Source organism: Micromesistius poutassou, assembly GCF_964030765.1.
Source record: "Micromesistius poutassou genome assembly, chromosome: 4".
Classification (NCBI taxonomy): domain Eukaryota; kingdom Metazoa; phylum Chordata; class Actinopteri; order Gadiformes; family Gadidae; genus Micromesistius; species Micromesistius poutassou.
Genome location: NC_140274.1, coordinates 11,653,564 through 11,674,188, shown reverse-complemented (window position 1 = coordinate 11,674,188; position 20,625 = coordinate 11,653,564). Strand labels below are relative to the sequence as shown.

Sequence of the window (20,625 nt, the reverse complement as noted above, 5' to 3'; positions counted from 1 at the left end):
TGGTAGTGTTTTGAGTTACATTGGACCTTTGTCCATTTTGGGTCTCAAATATGTGTTACTAATAACTGGGATATGCACATGAAGTCTACAAAACATCAATGTTGCTATATATTTCCATACAATATTGCTATGATTATCACTTATTTTGCATAGCTTACTTAATTCTTAATGGTATAAGAATTTTCAAATCCAAAAAATAACAGTCAGGTCATGGTGACAATGTAAAACCAATTTCCACCAGGAGGCTGCTTCGACTTTTGGCATGTCCTTGCTGAAGAGATTTGATATGACTGGCTTTCCGTAGTAGCGTTTATATGGTTGAAGGGAACGCAAAGGCAAAGGGGTCAAGAGGAGGAAACCACGTGTGATTCCATGTACAGCACTGTCCTCAGATTGTTTTTGTAAGCTAAGCTCATACCCTTCGCATGTAGCTGACTGCTGGGAGACCTGCTCAGACGTCGCGAATTCATAGACTTGCAGCCTTTTCCACATCTTGCTGATAAACTAACCGCCCGACATGGTGAGCAAGACGGATGACGTCCCAGCCACTGTGCCTACTTGTAACCCAGGTGGTGTTGCACATGAACCGAATGGAAACCAGGACATTAAAGAAAGCATAAAGGCAACTATGAAGGATCCGTGTGCTTGCGGTAAGGTCACTCTTGGTCGGGTTATGGTAGATAGTGGAGCTATGGTTACTTGTTTTATGTTTCATACAAACACTGGCAACATCCTTCTGCCAGAAGAAGTGACTCAAGGTTTCAGTGTGGTGGCATAACGTTATATCTTGTTACAATGCAATGTGAAGTGATGTATGACCGTACCACTGTATAGTTCATGCACTGTTCTGTAACAACACATCTTGCCTAGCAGCAAACCAGATTGAAGGTACTATGGCCAATGTCACCAGAAGTATTTATTTATTTGAATTCAAGTTTACTAGCCTTATTCCTTTAAGGTTATCGATAGATGGTTAATCAAACCCACCTGGTCGAATTGTCTTATGTACTTTGAAGTCCTACCTAAACTGATCACTAGAATGACTTTAGCCCTGGGCTACTGCAGGTGGCTGGCTGTGTTTAGAACTGCTAACGCAAGCTAGCTAGCGAACAACTGTCACGTTGGTCGAGTCCATAATGCAGATGCTCGTTAATATCAGAGAAACACACAAAAAAAACATTATACTCCAGTCCTAATATCCACAGATGACAGCATGAACCTCATCTACTAGCTGACCTAACGCACATGTCGTACGGAGTAGATGAATGACTGAAGGTCACCTTCAGTGGAATAGCTCATTGTTAGTCTGATGAAGGGGTTTCACGGTTGGATTTGAGCTGTATAGCTTTAGATGTGCCCAGCGAATCAATTGCATACTATATCGTGCTCTCCATTATTGATAAATACGACGGACTCATCATGCTAAAAGTATCAGTTCAGAAGAGCCCCGTTCAGTACGTTACGTGTACAGAGTCCCCCCCCCCCACTCTCGGTGTCGGTAGGTCGAGTGTTCCTCGACCGGGAAGCGGAAGCGGCGTCTGTAGAGCAGTCATGGTGCATGTTCGGTAAGAGAAGGTTATATACTTCATGAATGGCTAGTTCAGCAGCTGGTAAGTAGCCACATTCATTAATTGCATGCATGTCTTTGCATCAGGTTAAATTCAATACGGCGCTGAGAAAAACCAGTCAGTATAACTGACATGGTTATCTCTGTAGTACGTTTTTTTCGCTAAGTTTGTCCTGTTGGTGGTTATAACGTTACAACTTCATAATGATAGACTGCACTGTGTGTCACTGTCGTTCATAGCAGGTTGGCTCTAGCTGTGTTTCCTCCTAAAATTAAATTTCAGAATTTGACACATGCTCTCTTAGCATGATGAGTCCGTCATTTCATAGTTTTGCTCCTTTAACCACAAATATGCAAGCGAATGTTTAGGCCACTTGAGGGATTTAACTTGGACGTGGTGCTGAGTAAGTACCTTGTGATGGTTCACAACAATGACCGTACTTTGACAGTTACAAAAACGAAGTGCAAATAAGGCAGCCAGGTTTTTGGATAGGGTACAATGTTGGTTTAAAGGCGCTTAAAGGTTTTGTGGGGGGGAAACGTGAACTAGTTAATCCCAGAAATCGTAGTCCAAGTCCATATCTGAGCAGTCCTCATGCTGCCATTACCTTGCTTGATGGCTTTCTTGGCGAATCAAGCCTAATATTTATATTTAAACTAGGCAAACGTCCAGTGCTGTACACGATTTAATTCAAACATGTGTATATACTTAATTGTATTATCTAAACTTAATCATGTCTTATGGCCATTGGCTCTTTTTTGTTTATTCTTCTCCAGTCTTGTTTAATCTCATTGACTTTCCTGCAGTGCAAAATACATATTAGGTTATTCCCATCCATTTTATTTAGACAAAGCTGGCCATTCACTTTTTTTAAATAATTGTGAAATTTCACTGCGTATACATGACTCGGCAGTCTTCCTCAGACTGATATTTTGTATGTGCAACAATAGGATGCCATCTTGTGGTGCCACAAGTTTTTAATTACAAAGTCCTTGTGTGGTATGTTTTCAGGGCTGTTAGGTGTTTCTATGGCAGCAGTCGTAGTCCTTCGTATCTTTGTCAAGGTCCCCAAAGAGGCTTGACACTGAATTAATTAATTGAGTGTTATAACTGATGTTAGACTGGAGCAGTTTTTGGCTATTGCATATCAAGTAGTATTCCATTAAAGGAGTTATCACGGTTGCTCAAACAGCCCAGCATGTTCGCCGGAATTGAAATATTTTATTTCGGAGGCTTTATGGTTTTCAGACAGGAATTGTACTGACAGACATTCTCAATCATTGACTCTTGAGGTTCTGTCAGCTTGAGTATTAATTTAACATCAACAGTTTAACATTTAACTGTCAGAAGTCATGTTGTGCTTGCTTGTGTTATTGGCTTTGTATTTGGATTTGTTTGTTAAAAATGTATACCTGCTTTCCTTAAAAATACACTATTAAGATACTTTGTTCCAAACATTTCAATCTGACTAGGTCAAAGGGGAGGAGACTACTTTAAATCCCTGAAATAAGATATGCACTGGTAGTTTTTAATGCAAAACAATGTTTTTCTTATGTCCCTTGTATTAATGTTGCATTAAGGACTTGTTGCATCACAAAGTTGCACTGCCTTCCCCTGAAATACTTTTATCTTTGCACAATATCGATGTGATAGATGGCCAACTCCCAAGGAACTGTATGAACTAATGACACCGAAACATGTAACTTTTTCGATATACATAGAGCACAATACCTTTTGCAATTATGCATTGGCAGCTCTACAACCTTGTGTCTGCTCAGGGCGGTTGTGTTTGGTATTCTGAGCTTGGCTTATTCTGTTGTACACCGCCATCCCTCCCCCCACCTCAGCCTCGCCTCCAGTGGGCCTCCCTGGTACCCCCAGCTCTCCAGTAACCCTGACACTGGCGTACCCTTGACAGTGAGCAAGGACACAGAATGGCAGCAGTTGTCTCTGCGAGAGGAACCATTTGCTCAGCTGCCTCATGTTATGCCTGACCTTTGTAGCGGTGATGCCCCCTCCCACAAAGCAACCAGCCCCTTTCAGATTTTACTGCAGAGTGGCTGTTACTTGATCAAGTAAATTTGCAAGGGATGCTTGATTGTTTAGTGATGTTTGTTTGTTTTGTTGGGCAGTGCTGGTGCTTTTTTACCTAAAAGTCTTTACATTTGTGTCATTGACACTTTTTTTTTATGAGATAAAAACTTTATCTTCTTCTGACACATCCGCATCACATTGGCAAATAATTTCTATGGCACGTGCATAGCTCTGATGGTTAGCATTCTGCTGATCATAAATATTTCAATGATGTTCCTGGTGGTAAGGTTGAATCTGGAGCGGTGTTTTGTTCAGGACCGGGAGGCAGTTTTAACAGCTTGTGGGCAGATATTTAACCAACTCATTTGGAAACGGTCTCTATAAGTCATATCTGTTTGCGAAGTGGCCTTCATCCTTGATCCCCAACCATACTGTGGAGGAGGGGCGATTAGAAAATGATTGGTCTAAAGGTCACTCTCCCCTTTTTTTTTTTCTTCCAATCAGAGCACAGCACAGAAACCGCAGTGATGAATGGTGGTGGGACACACGAGCACACAGGGGAGGTGGAGTCCAAACAGGACGGGGATGCTGGGGATGATTCCAACGAACAAGAAGTGATTGTGATCCAGGACACAGGCTTCAATGTAAAAATCCAGGCCCCCGGGACAGAGCCCTTTGACCTCCAGGTATGGTGTCTCCTCAATCCATGAGAAACGAAGCGTCCGCACAGCATAAACACTAGGTCCTAGAGTACACTTTTGCACCATTGAGCGTTTTTTAAATATGTGTAAAAGGGTTGATGTCCCCTCCCTCCATCAGGTTTCTCCCCAGGAGATGGTCCAGGAGATCCATCAGGTGCTGATGGACAGGGAGGACACGTGCCACCGCACCTGCTTCTCCCTGCAGCTCGACGGCAATGTGCTGGATAACTTTGCAGAGCTCAAGTCCATCGAAGGCCTGCAGGAGGGCTCTCAGCTCAAAGTGGTCGAAGGTGAGTCCCTCTCATGTTTCCCTTTATGATGGAAGACAACAGAGGCTCAACATTGTACCAGGGGAAAAGATGGCGTAAAACGTAAAGGGAAATCATGATCAGTGCAGCGGTCCTGCAGGTTATGTTTTTTAAAATGGTGATGCATCCAATGTCCATGCATTAATGTTTAAGTAGTAGGTAAGTGAATAGTGCTGTTGCACAATCAATTTATGTTTCATGATTTACCCTTAACAAAGATCCTGTACGCCTGTTTGACGAACGATTAATGAAATGTTCAGTTTAGCAAATGTTTAATTCCTTGTTAAACATTTGCAGACTCTTTTTCGTTAACAAAATGTGCAGCGTGTTTGACCTGAAAGTACTTGTCTTATTGCAGAGCCCTACACAGTACGAGAGGCCCGCATCCACGTGCGTCACATCAGAGACCTGCTGAAGAGCCTGGACCCCTCGGATGCCTACAATGGAGTGGACTGCAACTCCCTCTCTTTCCTCAGCATCTTCACAGAGGGAGACCTTGGAGGTGTGTGTGTGTGTGTGTGTGTGTGTGTGTGTGTGTGTGTGTGTGTGTGTGTGTGTGTGTGTGTGTGTGTGTGTGTGTGTGTGTGTGTGTGTGTGTGTGTGTGTGTGTGTGTGTGTGTGTGTGTAAACGTATGTGGAATGTCTTGTGTATTTATTCGATTTTGTATCCAAGCCACTCAATATTCAGATGGTATATACCTTGACCCCTTCTCCTTGGCATCAATCGATAGATAGCGGCAGGAGGAAGAAAAAGGGCAGTGAGCTGGAACAGATCGACTGCACCCCTCCGGAGCACATCCTCCCTGGCAGTAAGGACCGACCCCTGATGCCCCTCCAGCCGCCCAACAAGGACTGGAAGGTAAGAGGCCTCTGGTGTCTTCTCAGGACTCCCAACTTGGTACAAACACCAGTGTTAACCTTGAAAATAAAGGCTACAAGTGCAATGAAATGACAACTAACTGTTTAACAATCACTCCGATTCACTCTGGAGTTACTCCTTGTGATGTAAATGACAGATGTACATGATTGATTTGTAACATGGAGCCATCTGCTCTTCCTTACCCTCTATTTTTGCTCCGCCCATCCCTAGCCCATGCAGTGCCTGAAGGTGTTGACCATGAGCGGCTGGAACCCTCCACCAGGAAACAGAAAGATGCACGGCGACCTCATGTACCTGTACATGGTGACGGTGGAGGAGAGACACATCAGTGTCACCGCCTCCAGCCGCGGGTTCTACCTCAATCAGTCAGTACCCCCAACCCCATACCTCAACCAGGCAGTACCCCCAACCCCATACCTCAACCAGGCAGTACCCCCAACCCCATACCTCTACAAGGCAGTACCCCCAGCCCCATACCTCTACCGAGCAGTACCTCATACATCTACCAGGCAGTACCCCCAACCTCATACCTCTACCAGGCAGTACCCCCAACCTCATACCTCTACCAGGCAGTACCCCCCAACCCCATACCTCAACCAGGCAGTACCCCCAACCCCATACCTCAACCAGGCAGTACCCCCAACCCCATACCTCAACCAGGCAGTACCCCCAACCCCATACGTCAACCAGGCAGTACCCCCAACCCCATACCTCTACCAGGCAGTATCCCCAGCCCCATACCTCTACCAGGCAGTACCCCCAACCCCATACCTCTACCAGGCAGTACCCCCAACCCCATACCTCTACCAGGCAGTACCCCCAACCCCATACCTCTACCAGGCAGTACCCCCAACCCCATACCTCTACCAGGCAGTACCCCCAACCCCATACCTCTACCAGGCAGTACCCCCAACCCCATACCTCAACCAGGCAGTACCCCGTACATCATACCTCCACCAGTCAGACTGATAACTGTTATGAGTGGCACCTTGCTAATCAGAATGTATATTTGGACACTGACCCGAGCTAAGTAGGCTTTGTTCGCTGTGTTGTTGGGTCACCCTAGGTCACCCTAATGAGCTATTATTGGTTGCGGAAGTGTTGCCTAAGATTGCATGGAATTAATGAGGCAGTGTGCTTTGTATGTATGATAACGGAAGTTTAACGAAAGATTATCCTGCAGCTACTGCAGAGCTTTATCTAATGAGTTCTTTATGCACTTGCTCTAGTCTACATCTTTATTTTTTTGCATACAATTCCAGGGTTGGCTGTTATAATTCCATTGTGGCACTGCTTATAATATTCTGTATTCTGTATTGCAGATCTACCACCTACACATTCAACCCCAAGCCAGCCAATCCAAGCTTCCTGAGTCACTCGCTGGTAGAGTTGCTGAGCCAGATCAGTCCGGCCTTCAAAAAAAACTTCAGCGCTCTGCAGAAGAAAAGGTAGGACCCTGTCACACGGTGTACATTCATATTTACACTGCACCGAATAAGACTTGGGTGGGTTAATATGCATTAAAATGATTCTGATTCGCCGATCAGAGTCCAGAGGCACCCGTTTGAGAGGATAGCCACACCCTTCCAGGTGTACAGCTGGACAGCCCCGCAATTAGACCACGCCATGGACTGTGTCCGTGCTGAAGATGCCTACACCTCCCGGCTGGGGTACGAGGAGCACATACCCGGACAGGTGGGCAGCATGTACGCCTCATTAAGAATGGATGATTCCTGTGGGAAACAAAGGGTTTGGTGTGAAGGGTAATATCTTGTTGATGGCTTCCCAGACAAGGGACTGGAACGAGGAGCTCCAGACCACCAGAGAGCTGGCCCGTAAGAACCTGCCAGAACGCCTGCTGAGAGAAAGGGCCATCTTCAAGGTACGGTACCCTTTAATGACATCTTTTTCGGTTGCTTGTATATGAATAGATGCCTAACTACAAACACAGCCTAGCTAATTACAGTCACATGGCTTAATATCTTATCCATTAGAAGATGCGAAGTTACAAGATGTGGGCCATGTGAAAAATAACTTGACAAGCTATAGCTGTGTACGTATGAGGCCAACTGTAATCTTCTGATCAGAATATTCACATGGCATCAATGATCACATTTAAATATACAAGTGATGGTTGTGAATGAACAGTGTTGCTATGTAATGTGCTCAACTGGATGCTGTCCCATTTTATTGTCTTTAAAACTCTTCTATCTAGAAACAGGTTGGTTTGTAATGAACTCTCCCACAGGTCCACAGTGACTTCGCTGCGGCCGCCACCCGAGGCGCCATGGCCGTCATCGACGGCAACGTGATGGCCATCAACCCCGGCGAGGAGACTCGCATGCAGATGTTCATCTGGAACAACATCTTCTTCAGCCTGGGCTTCGACGTGCGCGACCACTACCGCGAGCTGGGCGGGGACGCGGCGGCCCACGCCGCCCCCACCAACGACCTGAACGGCGTGCGGGCGTACGGCGCGGTGGACGTGGAGGGCCTGTACACCCTGGGCACCGTGGTGGTAGACTACCGGGGCTACCGCGTCACCGCCCAGTCCATCATCCCCGGCATCCTGGAGCGCGAGCAGGAGCAGAGTGTCATCTACGGCTCCATCGACTTCGGCAAGACGGTCGTGTCCCACAGCAAGTACCTGGAGCTGCTGGACAAGACCAGCCGGCCGCTCAAGGTCAGCCGGAGAAACGAACGGGGCATGCGCACGAGGGATCCCTCAGTTACTGTATTAAATGTATTCCGAGAGGCACCTCCTCCTTTTGGCCGTTCTGACGTGTGAGGTCATTTGCTTCCCCACTGCGTCCCCCTCCTCAGGTCCAGAGGCACGACGTGCTGAATGAGAAGGATGAGGCAGTGCAGCTTTGCTCCTCCGTGGAGTGCAAGGGCATCATCGGCAACGACGGGCGCCACTACATCCTGGACCTCCTCCGCACCTTCCCACCCGACCTCAACTTCCTGCCCGTGGAGGGGGAGGAGCTTCCCCCAGAGACCCAGAAGCAGGGCTTTCCCCGCCTGCACCGCCACCGCCTGGCCTGCCTGCGGCAAGAGCTCATTGAGGCCTTCGTTGAGCACCGGTGTGTAACATAAACAGTTGGATACACGATTGGTGTGTATGGATACACAATAGGCCTGGGTGATATGGCTGAGAGACATATCACAATATAACTTGAAGACATTGATCGATATCAATAACTATTGATCATTTTAATGACCTAAAAAGACTAGGAATTACCATGATGGATTTAAACACTTCTATTTAACACACTTAATATGACCTTCCACTGTTCTTTATTGATGAATACTCCAATGTCGATACAACAATGAAAACACTCAAATATTGTAAATGAGTATGGAACCGTGTTTTGAGCAACAAACCCAGCAGTTTTATATTGATATTGATCAAAAGTCTATCACAATACGATAATTTATTGTTTTATTGCCCAGGCCTAATACACAATAGGTGGTAATAATAGGTATGGATACACCACAGGTGTGTTACAATGCACAACATATATACACAACACGTATGTCGCGATTTACCGCTGTGTAATGTCAAAGGCTGTGTAACGCTTCACCATAGGTGTGTAACGATTCACTACACGTTTGTAACTGGTGTTACGTACACGCTGTGGTGTGGAGCGTATAGCATATAATGTTAAATTCCCCTGCAGATATCTCCTCTTCATGAAGATGGCCGCGTTACAGCTCATGCAGCATAAGGCGAACAAAGATTCAAGCAAAGCTGCTGCTGCCGCCGCCGACCAACTGGCGCTCCCCACCACGGAGCCAACAGACGTCTCTTCAGTGCTGCCCGCCCAGCCCCCCACCCCGGAGAGCAACACCCCTGAAGAGCAGGTCCCCCCCACAGACGCCCCCCAGGTGGACCAGACCAACGGGGTGGAGTCCCCCTCAATGGCCGCAAGCGCCGAAGACTCCCTCGAGCCCGTGGTCAACGGGGTGTCTGAGCCGGAAGACACGCAGAACGGGCAGGTGGAGGGCCCGCTGGGGGGTAAGGAGGCTGAGGAGACGATCCCAGGGTTAGCCCAGGCCAAAGAGCTGGCGGAGTCCTTAGTCGCCGAAGACGGATCCGGTATTGGTACGTCCAGCATTAGTACCGGCATGGCCTGGACGGAATGGGGACAGCTATCTTTGTGGAGCACAGCCTAAAGAAAAATATTCTAATGTGTGTATTTTCATATGTTTCTATTTTTGTAAGATGAGTATCTGGAGGTGGGTGTTCTGGTGCTGCTTAGTGCTTACATCATGGCATTACGTCATGTTACAAATTTTTTTTGTTTTTGTTTTCACCTGGATAGCTGTCTCTACTCAGTCCTCAGCCTGCATTGGGCTAGAGCATGAGCCCATAACAACGACCCGTACCCCTAATCACTAGAATACCAGTGTTGGACCCTTTCCTTTGATATGTTTTGCCCCTGAATACAAATTGGTTCTTTGGATGAAATAATCATGGCAGATATGATAATTTGCACGTTTTCAACCAATTTTAACCAAATCTATCCTGTTGGTACTAAACTGATTTTATGAATGTGATTGTATAGATTATTTAATTCATGGTAATTTATTAATAATTTCCTATCATCCATGTGATTGTGGCTTTTCTGGTGCAATGTGTAAAATTGAGCCTGTCCCAGTCAAATAACAATGTTCTGTCCACTCTAACTGGCTGTGTGACATGAACTGACTCTGTAGCTCTGCTGAGTGTGGGGGGTGTGAGTGGAAGGGGTTTTGGGAGTGTCAATAGAGACCCCTACAAGACATTAGTATTTCTTTTTTTGTACAATATATCAGTTGTAGGTTGTGATTTAAATATTTTTTAAAAACCCTAGTCACGGCATTGACTACAGATATGTCAAGGTAATTTGAAGACACAAGCTGGGTGAAATGTTACTTATCACAACATTAACCTTCATTAATTTGTTTTAAAAATACATTATATTCATGTTTTGCCCTTTTGTATGATTCCAGACCCTAAAAGCAGGGAGGTGGTCCTGAACGCCTGCAAGGCCGTTGGCTCAATCAGCAACACCTCCTTCGACATCCGCTTCAACCCTGACCTCTTTTCCCCCGGTACATATCTTCCATCTTATTTCTGTATTTAAGGAGGAAATATCACGCCTATAGGTCACAAGTTCTGTAACCATTGGCTTGGCCAGCACTAGGGCTGACTCTGTGGTGCTTTGCCAGGCGTCCGGTTCCCTGAGGAGAGCACAGACGACATCCAGAAACAGAAGCAGCTCCTCAAAGATGCCGCCGCATTCGTGGTGTCTTGCCAGGTTCCCTCGCTGGTATGGGAAAAATATGTCTTATACACCCAACACCCGACCGACGCAAGTGAGGGAGTGGTCGTTTTATGGAGACTTGATAATTTGTTGCGTCATCACCAGTAAGGGTTATTTACATGCATCTTTTTACATTGCAACACCAGGACAACAACAGGTGTCATTGTAGGATTGTCAGCCTCAATCATTGACAGCTGAAATAATGCATGATTGTGAGTTAGGGTTAAGACCAAGAACTTTGAGGTGTTGTATCTGCAAACTGCAACCATTCATAGGCGCATCCTCATCCTTGATGTATGGTGTATTTCAGGTAAAGGACTGCCTGGACCACAGTGCCCTGCCCATGGACGGAGCGACCCTGACAGAAGCTCTGCACCAGAGGGGCATCAACATCCGTTACCTAGGCACTGTCCTGGAGTTTGTGGAGAAGACCCCGGCGAAAGCCAAGCTGGAGCACTTCTATGTAAGGGATTCCTCTGGCCGTCGATCCTACTTTGACTTGAATTGAATAGTAGTTAGACAAAGAGGGGTTTGGTATGTTATTCTTCTTAAGGTTGTTGATGGCATTTCCTCTGATTCCTACCAAGACGCCCTGTAAATGTATTGGATTGTATCTCTACTGTTACAGTAGATACAACTGTTACAGAGTACAAAATAACTTTACAAACATGCTGCATCTCTGACAGTAGCACTAACCGTTGTTCTTCTATTCTCTGTATGTTTAGAGAATAGGAATCTGTGAGCTGATAACCAGGTGCGCAAAGCATTTCTTCAAGACGTATCTTCAGGTTGGTACAGTCGGCCTATTTGATGTCATAAAATAAACCGTTACGTTTTTATCAGCCGTTTTACAGTTTTTTTATTGCCGCTCAGATGTAATCCTTGCCCCTCTCCTTCCTCCAGGGTGTGGAGTTGTCTGCTCTCTCGGCTGCCGTCAGCCATTTCCTCAACTGCTTCCTAAGCTCCTTCCCCGACGCGGTGGCGCACCTTCCTCCCGACGAGCTGGTGTCCCGACGCAAGAACCGCAAGCGCCGCAACAGGGTGCCCGGCGGAGGAGACAACACGGTGTGGGCTAGCCTGACGCCCAGCGAGCTGTGGAAGAACATCGCCACAGAGGCCCAGAGCTACTATCATTTCACATTGCAGTGGTAAGAACTCAGAGGAGCAGGCTAGTATAGTGGTTAGACTAAATAATATTGTCATAAGTATTTGGCCTGTTAAGCCCTTTGAGACTGTAATGGTGATTAAGGGCTATACAAATTGAATTGATGTAAAGGGGTCTAACTCCCCCGAACCACTGCTTCTAGGTTTGAATCGCCATTATTTGCAGCCTATTGCACCCTATTGCACCCTTGAGATACCTGCACATTAATTAATTAGGGACCGAGCCAAACTTGGCAAGGACCCTATTGAAACCCTCGTGTTTATTCTTCTTCTTCTTATTTTTCCTCATCTTCGACTGCATTTTTCCCCCCCTGCACATATTCGAAAACTCATTTTTATTTGGCACATTTTGTGGGACTGGTGAAAAATTTGATATTCTAGCCCTCAAATTCACATTCGCCCCTAGGTGGCGCTATACCAACTATGCCAAAATTTCAACGTTTGCACAAGCATAACTCGTCACCGGTTGGACCTAAACTCATGAAACTTTGCACACATATGCAAATCCTCATAATGAAGAAATTTGCAGATACTAACTTAGCACTTCCGGTAGCCAGATTTCCCGCCATTTTGAATTTAGTTAAAAACAGTAAATTCCCCAAGGATCCCAGGTTTTTCGACTTTGACAGAATTCCTTTGGCACATATCATCTATGGCCCGTTATCTTCAATCTGACATAAGGATTAGTCTGTAGGATAAATTTCAAAGTACCCATGAGCCATTGAGTTCAAAAAGGGGTGTGTTTTTCACCCCAAAAATAGTAAATTGCACATATCTACATTAATTGGACTCCTATGGTGTTGGACCTCTCTACTAAAGTTGTTCATAATCAAATTCTGAACAAGAATAAGTCAACAATTTTTCAAATGGGGCGTGGCATCGAAGTGGGCGTGGCCCGTTACTAAAATAGCCACAGTTCATAGACGCAATGTTTGATTTGAGCGGGACCAACTCAATGGCCGTTAGGTACCAAAGTTCTAACTGCTCACCAAAAATTAAGTCGATTTAAAAAACAACATGGCCGCCAGAGGAGGGTCGATCACTCTGCAGACACCGTAATAGTTATGAATATGAAATTCACTGGACACGTGTAGACTGGTGCCGATAGCTCACATACCAAAATTTGTGTTTCTCATGTGTGTAGCGCCCCCTACAGGAACTTTAAAAAGCAGCCCCTGCGCCACGTTTCACCAATATGTATGAAAATCGGTAGGCACGTATAACGTGCCAATACCTACAGAAAAGCCTCTTGGACCCATGCTCCAAACCCCACGGGAAGTCGGAAATCTTAATTTCTTCATTTTCACTCTCGGCGGCCATTTTGAAAAGATTTCACATTTTTGCCTTGTATTTGAATGAACTCCTCCTAGGGAATTTATCGGATCTGCTTCAAAATTGGTCAGTACAGTCAATAAATGGTGCCGAACCAACGCCGTGCTATTTGTGACTGTACGTTGAAGGGCGTGTCCGTGGCGTGCCGTCAAAGTTGGCCATTTTTTTATTCCGTCGCCTTGTATTTGAACTAACTCCTCCCAGGGAATTTATCGAATCTGCTTCCAAATTGGTCAGTACAGTCATGAAGTGGTGCTGAATAAACGCCGTGCTATTTCGGACTGTACGTTGAAGGGCGTGTCCGTGGCGTGATGTCAAAGTTGGCCATTTTGAATGGAATTTCACTTTTTCGCATTGTATTTGAACGAACTCCTCCTAGGGAATTTATCGCATCTGCTTCACAATTAGTCAGTACAGTCAAAAAATGGTGCTCAACCAACGCCGTGTTATTTGTGACTGTACGTTGAATGGCGTGGCCGTGGCGTGCCGTCAAAGTTGGCCATTTTGAATTCCGTGGTCTTATTTGAGCTTTTTTCCCCTTGTATTTGAACGAACTCCTCCTAGGGTATTTATCGGATCTGCTTCACAATTAGTCAGTACAGTCAAAAAATGGTGCTCAACCAACGCTGTGTTATTTGTGACTGTACGTTGAATGGCGTGGCCGTGGCGTGCCGTCAAAGTTGGCCATTTTGAATGGAATTCTTTCACTTTTTCGCGTTGTATTTCAACTAACTCCTCCTAGGGAATTTATCGGATCATTGATGTAGGGTTAATGAACATGTAATTCAGTTAAATGTGGTCTTACATGTTAATGTCAAAACAATCAGTAGGACACCACAGGGCACCTCTGCTTCTACAGATTACATAAATTCGCGAATTTTTTTTAAAACTGCGCTTTTTTAAAACTGCGCGCAGTGATGAACGGGACCTCGTGCCGGCTTGCGGCTGCGTCACGTGCGGTCCTAACATGTGCACATCTTGCCAGCACACATGTTACGACGGCACGTGACGCGGCCGCAAGCCGGCGCAAATTTTTTTTAAAACTGCGCGCAGTGATGAACGGGACCTCGTACCGGCTTGCGGCCGCGTCACGTGCGGTCCTAACATGTGCACATCTCGCCAGCCCACATGTTAGGACGGCACGTGACGCGGCCGCAAGCCGGCGCGAGGTCCCGTTCATCACTGCGCGCAGTTTTAATGCAACTTACTTTTTTCATTCAGCTGAAACAAATGTGCATCGATGCCATCCAATGTGTGACTGATGTGAACGTGATGATTTACAGTGAAGAGGTGGATCAGGTGGTGGAGAAGCATGGCCTCCAGAAGATCACACTCCTCAGAGAGATCTCCATCAAGACTGGCATACAGGTACCCTTCGTTCCCTAGGTTGCGAAGTACACCCCGCCCCCTCCCGGGTCTGCTTCTCCCACTAACCCATTGGTTTTTAATCTCAACGTAGATCCTGATCAAGGAGTACAACTTTGACAGCCGCCACAAACCGGCCTTCACAGAGGAGGACATCCTGAACATCTTCCCAGTGGTAAAGCACGTAAACCCCAAAGCCTCAGACGCCTTCCATTTCTTCCAGAGTGGACAGGCCAAGGTGCAGCAAGGTGAGTCCACGATTTCCTCATTAATGCACTTTCATGCACTCAATTGATGCAATTGTTTTGCTTTCAGCTTTCCCGAGCAGCCTTTCGTTTGCCTTCCAACGTGCACTCGGTTGTTAACGACATCGTCCTGCAGGTTTTCTGAAGGAGGGCTGTGAGCTGATTAACGAGGCCCTAAACCTGTTCAACAACGTGTACGGAGCCATGCATGTGGAGATCTGTGCCTGCCTGCGCCTGCTGGCTCGCCTTAACTACATCATGGGAGACCATCAAGAGGTGAGATCAGAACACCTTTTAGGTCTGCGTATTTGTGACTATGAATGATTGAGATTCATACGATTGGGAGTGTTTAGTCACTTTTAATGTTTTGAACCAACAGGCACTTAGCAACCAGCAGAAGGCAGTTCTGATGAGCGAGCGAGCCCTGGGCATTGAACACCCCAACACCATTCAAGAATATGTACGATATCATCTTTGGATGGACTTGCATGCATACAAAATTAAGATTGCTTTATTTTTATAGGCTTCCTACTTATTGATTGTTTTGCCCTCTGTCTCTGTCTTCGTATTAGATGCACTTGGCACTGTACTGTTTCGCCAATGGCCAGCTCTCCACTGCCCTGAAGCTGCTGTACCGCGCACGTTACCTCATGCTCATGGTGTGTGGGGAGGACCACCCAGAGATGGCCCTGCTTGACGTGAGTGCACCTCAGACGTAGTTTTGTATCACTCTTTTTGTCATTTGAGCGCTTTAAGTCGACATTATTTGGTCTTACGAGTGTTGTTTTAATTTACTGTTAAAATGGTACTTGGTTACTGCAATATTAATACAAATCTGAATTGCATGATATGAACACTGTTTTATGCTGTTGTCCACTCAGGGTTGATTTTTTTTTCTTCTTTTGTTATGTAAATTAACATGAATATGCACATTATTAATCTGGTGTGGCTATTAGAATGCTAGTCTCACAAATCATAATTTGGATAATAAAGTCTGATGGCAGACTAGCTCAAATCTGGGTGTCATAGGCGTTTCACTTGCTTTTGCTTCATGTTTGAACCAATCGTATTGCTGGAGGTGGGACTCTAGGTAGGTAATGAGTGAACAAATGCTCAACTGTACAGTAGTACAACAATAGTAAACTGTTGTAAAAAAAAAAAAAAAACAGTCAGGAGAGGTTTCAAATAAACACCATTTAGACTGACCACTGTAGATGGCGCCTTGTGAAAGCCTAATCGACATGCCAGAATTTATTATTTTGTATAATATTCTTATATTATTATAATATTGTAAAACTGTTACCAAACAGGAAACCAGCCTTGTTTATTTAAATACCGATTTGTCTTGGTCAACCACAGTTCATCCTTCTTTATTCAATCTCATATTGCATAAGGAGATTTGCAATTATCTTCAGTTTCATGTTGAGCCCTAAAATCTATTCAAGTTCTCACCAGCATATAGCTTTGGCAGTAGCTCCTGTTTTGAATGTGATCCTGGATCTCCTCCACAGAGCAACATTGGCCTGGTGTTGCACGGGGTAATGGAATACGAGCTGTCCCTGAGATTCCTGGAGAACGCCTTGACCATCAACACAAAGTACCACGGTTCTCGCTCCCTCAAAGTGGCCCTCAGGTAGGCATGATGGTCAGAGATTTAGGGTAAGGTTTTTTTCTACAAATACTGACCTTAAAAATTCTAAACACGTCCTTCTCATCCTTCAGCAATCACCTGGTCGCAAGGGTTTACGAGAGCAAGGCCGAGTTCCGCTCCGCACTTCAGCACGAAAAGGAAGGCTACACCATTTACAAGAATCAGGTAACCAGAGACCTCACAACACGAGCTGTTTGCGGACGCCTCCTTCACTATTGGATGAATCCTGAACCACAGCATTGTTGTATCATTTCTCTTAGGTGGGCGAAGCTCATGAGAAGACCAAGGAGAGCTCTGAGTACCTCAAGTATCTCACTCAGCAGGCCGTGGCTCTGCAGAGGACCATGAACGAGATCTACAAGAATGGCTCAAACGCCAGCATCACGCCTCTCAAGGTGACCAATTAAGAATTGTGCAAGTCTGCACTAGGAATCAAAGCTGTTGCGACGTTGTGATTTCAGGGAGGATGGTGAGGCAGGTGTCTGTAAGGCTAATTAGGCAAAATCTAATTTTATTTTTGTGCTGTTGTCGTCTCTTGTTTTCCAGTTCACCGCTCCCAGCATGGCCAGCGTTCTGGAACAGCTCAATATCATCAACGGCATCATCTTCATCCCCCTCAGGTATGTTGAGAGAAGACTTTAATTGACTCCAATCAATTTTTTTTTGTTGTTTGTTTCCAGAAATCTTTTGCTTGATTTACCTTTTTGATTCCACTATTGTGTTCGCATCTCTACCACCCCTTGATAAAATTGCAGCAATGCTCTGTGTAATTCCCCTTCCAGCCAAAAGGACCTAGAAACCCTGAAGGCGGAGGTCCAGAGACGGCAGCAGCTGCAGGATTCAGGGAAGGTGGAGGAGCAAACGGCAGACAGCCTCCTGGAGCTGGATGACAAGATTCCTATTGATTAATGTTGGAAAGCCCAAAGCAAAGCTGCTTTCTGCTGGTTTGGGAGGCTGTAATACCACAGAAATGTAATTAAGCCTGAGGACCTGAGAACTGAGCAGTCCAAATCAATAATGAAAATAAATGGGAGGGGGGGGGTTGTCTGGGGCAGTGGACAAATCTGTATAAACTGTGTAAAGTTTAGGTTGGGCAATACAGACAATGCACTTCCTACAAGGTAGGAAGGAATGGGAAATTAAATAGATAATAAATATGTGTAGAATTTATGTAATAATGTGCAATCTGAATACTCTCCTTGGCCCATAAAAAGGTGATGAATCCTCAGAACAAAGGTCATTCTACTATCTGCTGCTTGCTGTGTTTCTGTATGTGTGCGTGTGTGCGCATGTATATGTGCGTGCCGCAAAGAGTATGTGGCCAGAGATGGAGACCAAGAACGACCATGACATTGTATACCAGAGCCTTATCCACTGTACCATACCCCCAAATACTCCTCCATCTTGGCTCTTATCACTTCCCGTGACCCTCAAAACCCAAGACCACACTTGAACAGCCGTTCATTCTCAATATGCGCAAAACACTGTGGCCATCCCCAATGGTGCTGCAGAACACACAGCACCTGAGCCGTCCTTAGAACTCAGGGGTAAATTCTACTGTGCACTAAGACCAGAACAAGGTTGATACATTATAGATTTATCTTGAGGGACTTTGGAACTGCCTCCTGCTGTTGGGCTCCTGACGATTTTCCCTCTGTCATTTAGTCCTTGTGGACCTTATTGGTTTTTTAGTTCTGTAATTTCTCACTGCTACATACTTCGTCACTTAGCTTTTGTCTTTTCATCACAGCTAATTCAGTACCTTTTTCTTGGCAGACACACGGTGCAGGTTCAATTGTTCTAATTATTAATTTGCTCAATAGGTTAATTAATTTGTTTTCTTTCTTTTTTTTTACTAAAAGGGGAGAAACCCTTTTAAGGTTGAGTGTTGGTTAATTTGTTACCAAGGCCGTTTTCCAAATAATACGAGTGGAACGTGTGTAAGTCTTTAGTGGATTAAAAAAATTACTAAAACTGTCAACAAAAACTCGAATTTGAAAACGTCCAGTGTAGGCCGGAACAGTATATATCTTGTCCTTGCTATAGTCAATCATATTTTTTCACCTTGATAATTTGTGCATGTATGTTTGTGTGTGACTTTGTTTGTTTGGTCCAATTTCTTGGCCATGAGATTGTGATCTTTGCTGCTGAATAGCTTGGATAAGCATCAAGTGAGCCATGACTATCCAAACATTTTATTTTTTATACCACTGATGGAAAAATGTAAATGGAAGTCTTAGCTGTGCATATGAAAGCAATTGGCTATGGAATTTAAACAAACCGCTACCCAACACCCAACAGATTGCAATATGACGCATGCCAGCGTCTTATTAATATGCAGCATCTTGCTCACCATTTTGTGATGTTTGAATATGATCAATGCACAACGCCACGGAAAGTGAGTGAAGAAGGGCTGCATTAATGTAATGTACCAAAAGATGGATAGTTTTGTGTGCGCTTGTATACATGCAATGTGATCTCCCCTGCTGTGTATTTTTGTTCTACACCCTGGTGTCTATGTGTGATTAAAGCAATAGAGATGGTGCTGAACATTATTGTTTTAGAGGTGCAGCTTTTAATTCTTTGCTCTACAATGTGAACTGGTGTACTAGTTGGTTTTTCGTTCTAGATTTGTTTGGGGAGTGAAGTTACTGCAGTAATCTCCTAGATAATTATGCTTCTGAAACATAATTTGTGCATCAATAACAACTATACAAATTGTGCCTATGTATGCTTCAGAAGGAAACCTGTTTGGTAACTGGTGGAACCATTAGCCATTTTAATGGTGTAGTGGTGGAGTGCTTTTTTTCTTTTCATGGTTTGTTGTCCCTTTTGTGGTTTCACTACAATTTTTGTTTACCCCTTACACTTCAAAAATTATCTCGAAGTATAGTTTGTATGATTCATGTATCATACATTACATTTACTTTCTCTCCCAAGATTGTATATTTAGATGTGCACGGCCGCCGTATCAATAACGGCCGTTGGGTGTAGCACTTGAGCTACGCCTCTTTTGAGTGTGGAAGGTAGCTGTCACAGAACAAACTGATGCACATTTTCCAAATGTAGGGATTTTTTAAATAATCCTACATTCCAAAGCCTGCTACCTGTTGAACATACATTTCAGCTGAGCCGAAACAGTCACGGTAGAGTAATGTGGGGACTGTGGCTAATTATCATTGAATTACGACTATTACGGTGATTTTTGGGTACGAAGTGGAGACAAAGTTGCACAGCTGAGTTCTTTGTTGAAATTGTATCAACCTATTTCCTAAACAGATTACCTTTTCAAATATAGCAGAATAATTACTCATGTTTACGGTAGAGTAAAAGTAAATGTATGTTTGTTTTAATCTTTGCATTGTTAAAACTTTAATGTCCAAAAACAATGAGGGGGAAATGTTGGGATTTTGCTAATTGTAAAGTAATTAAATTTACTATTCAAAGCAATTTAAGCTTATTTGGTGTCTTCAAGGCTCACAAAATGTTCCGGACATATCGTCGTCGATATATGGGGTGGCCTCTTTGGAATAATGTGATCTATTGGCGAGATACTTATCTCCAGTTCAGCCACCACTCGTGTTGTGGTCGATCTGGCCTTAAGAGCAACGCTTTCTTAAATGATTTCTCAACTGTTGAGACTATTTTAATACATCCATGAGACTTCGACACAGCCATCACAAGCAAAGTGTAAACCCTGCTTCCCCTGTAACATATTTGTCTGCTTTTCACTAAATAACAATTATTTTTCATCTGGGTATTCTTTTATATTAAAACGAAATAATAAATTGTAGTTCATGACATTTTACCCCGTTTATCACATTGTCGTCATTTGATTAATGTAATTTCACCACTGACCACTGAAAGTGGACACCGAAAGACATTTCTTCTCCTCGTAGACATCTCGAGTTAATATTTTGGAAAGAAACCTCTTGAATTTGTAATTAGATGACGGTCTTCACAATTTAACACTAAATATATTGCACAGGAAATTACAAAGTAGCCGCTATCAAGGGCGTGCGCGCCCCCGTCGGTTTGTGCGCACGAGCTGGTGCATGCGCCCGTCTG

The 20,625-nt window shown here is 44.7% G+C and overlaps 1 protein-coding gene across 3 annotated transcripts; it reads left to right on the top strand.

The window, feature by feature from the left end:
* The first annotated feature begins 336 nt into the window (after positions 1–336).
* cluha (CLUH binding protein of NUMT mRNA a) lies at positions 337–20,017 on the top strand. Of its 3 annotated transcripts, none has more exons than XM_084467482.1 (27): positions 337–650; positions 4,107–4,288; positions 4,422–4,593; positions 4,970–5,113; positions 5,343–5,470; positions 5,702–5,856; positions 6,814–6,939; positions 7,039–7,186; positions 7,281–7,373; positions 7,740–8,174; positions 8,315–8,574; positions 9,172–9,509; positions 10,487–10,588; positions 10,706–10,806; positions 11,111–11,263; positions 11,526–11,588; positions 11,704–11,948; positions 14,580–14,664; positions 14,756–14,909; positions 15,043–15,182; positions 15,286–15,366; positions 15,479–15,604; positions 16,418–16,539; positions 16,629–16,722; positions 16,818–16,952; positions 17,104–17,177; positions 17,340–20,017. In XM_084467482.1, the coding sequence occupies exons 1-27, from the start codon at positions 518–520 to the stop codon at positions 17,464–17,466; spliced, it is 4,116 nt and encodes a 1,371-aa protein (XP_084323608.1). In that variant the 5' UTR covers positions 337–517; the 3' UTR covers positions 17,467–20,017. The 3 variants fall into 3 exon arrangements, with proteins under 3 accessions (XP_084323608.1, XP_084323607.1, XP_084323609.1); XM_084467481.1 differs by having other exon boundaries at positions 9,172–9,596; XM_084467483.1 differs by lacking the exon at positions 337–650 and adding an exon at positions 1,572–1,610 and having other exon boundaries at positions 9,172–9,596.
* The last annotated feature ends 608 nt before the right edge of the window (positions 20,018–20,625 follow it).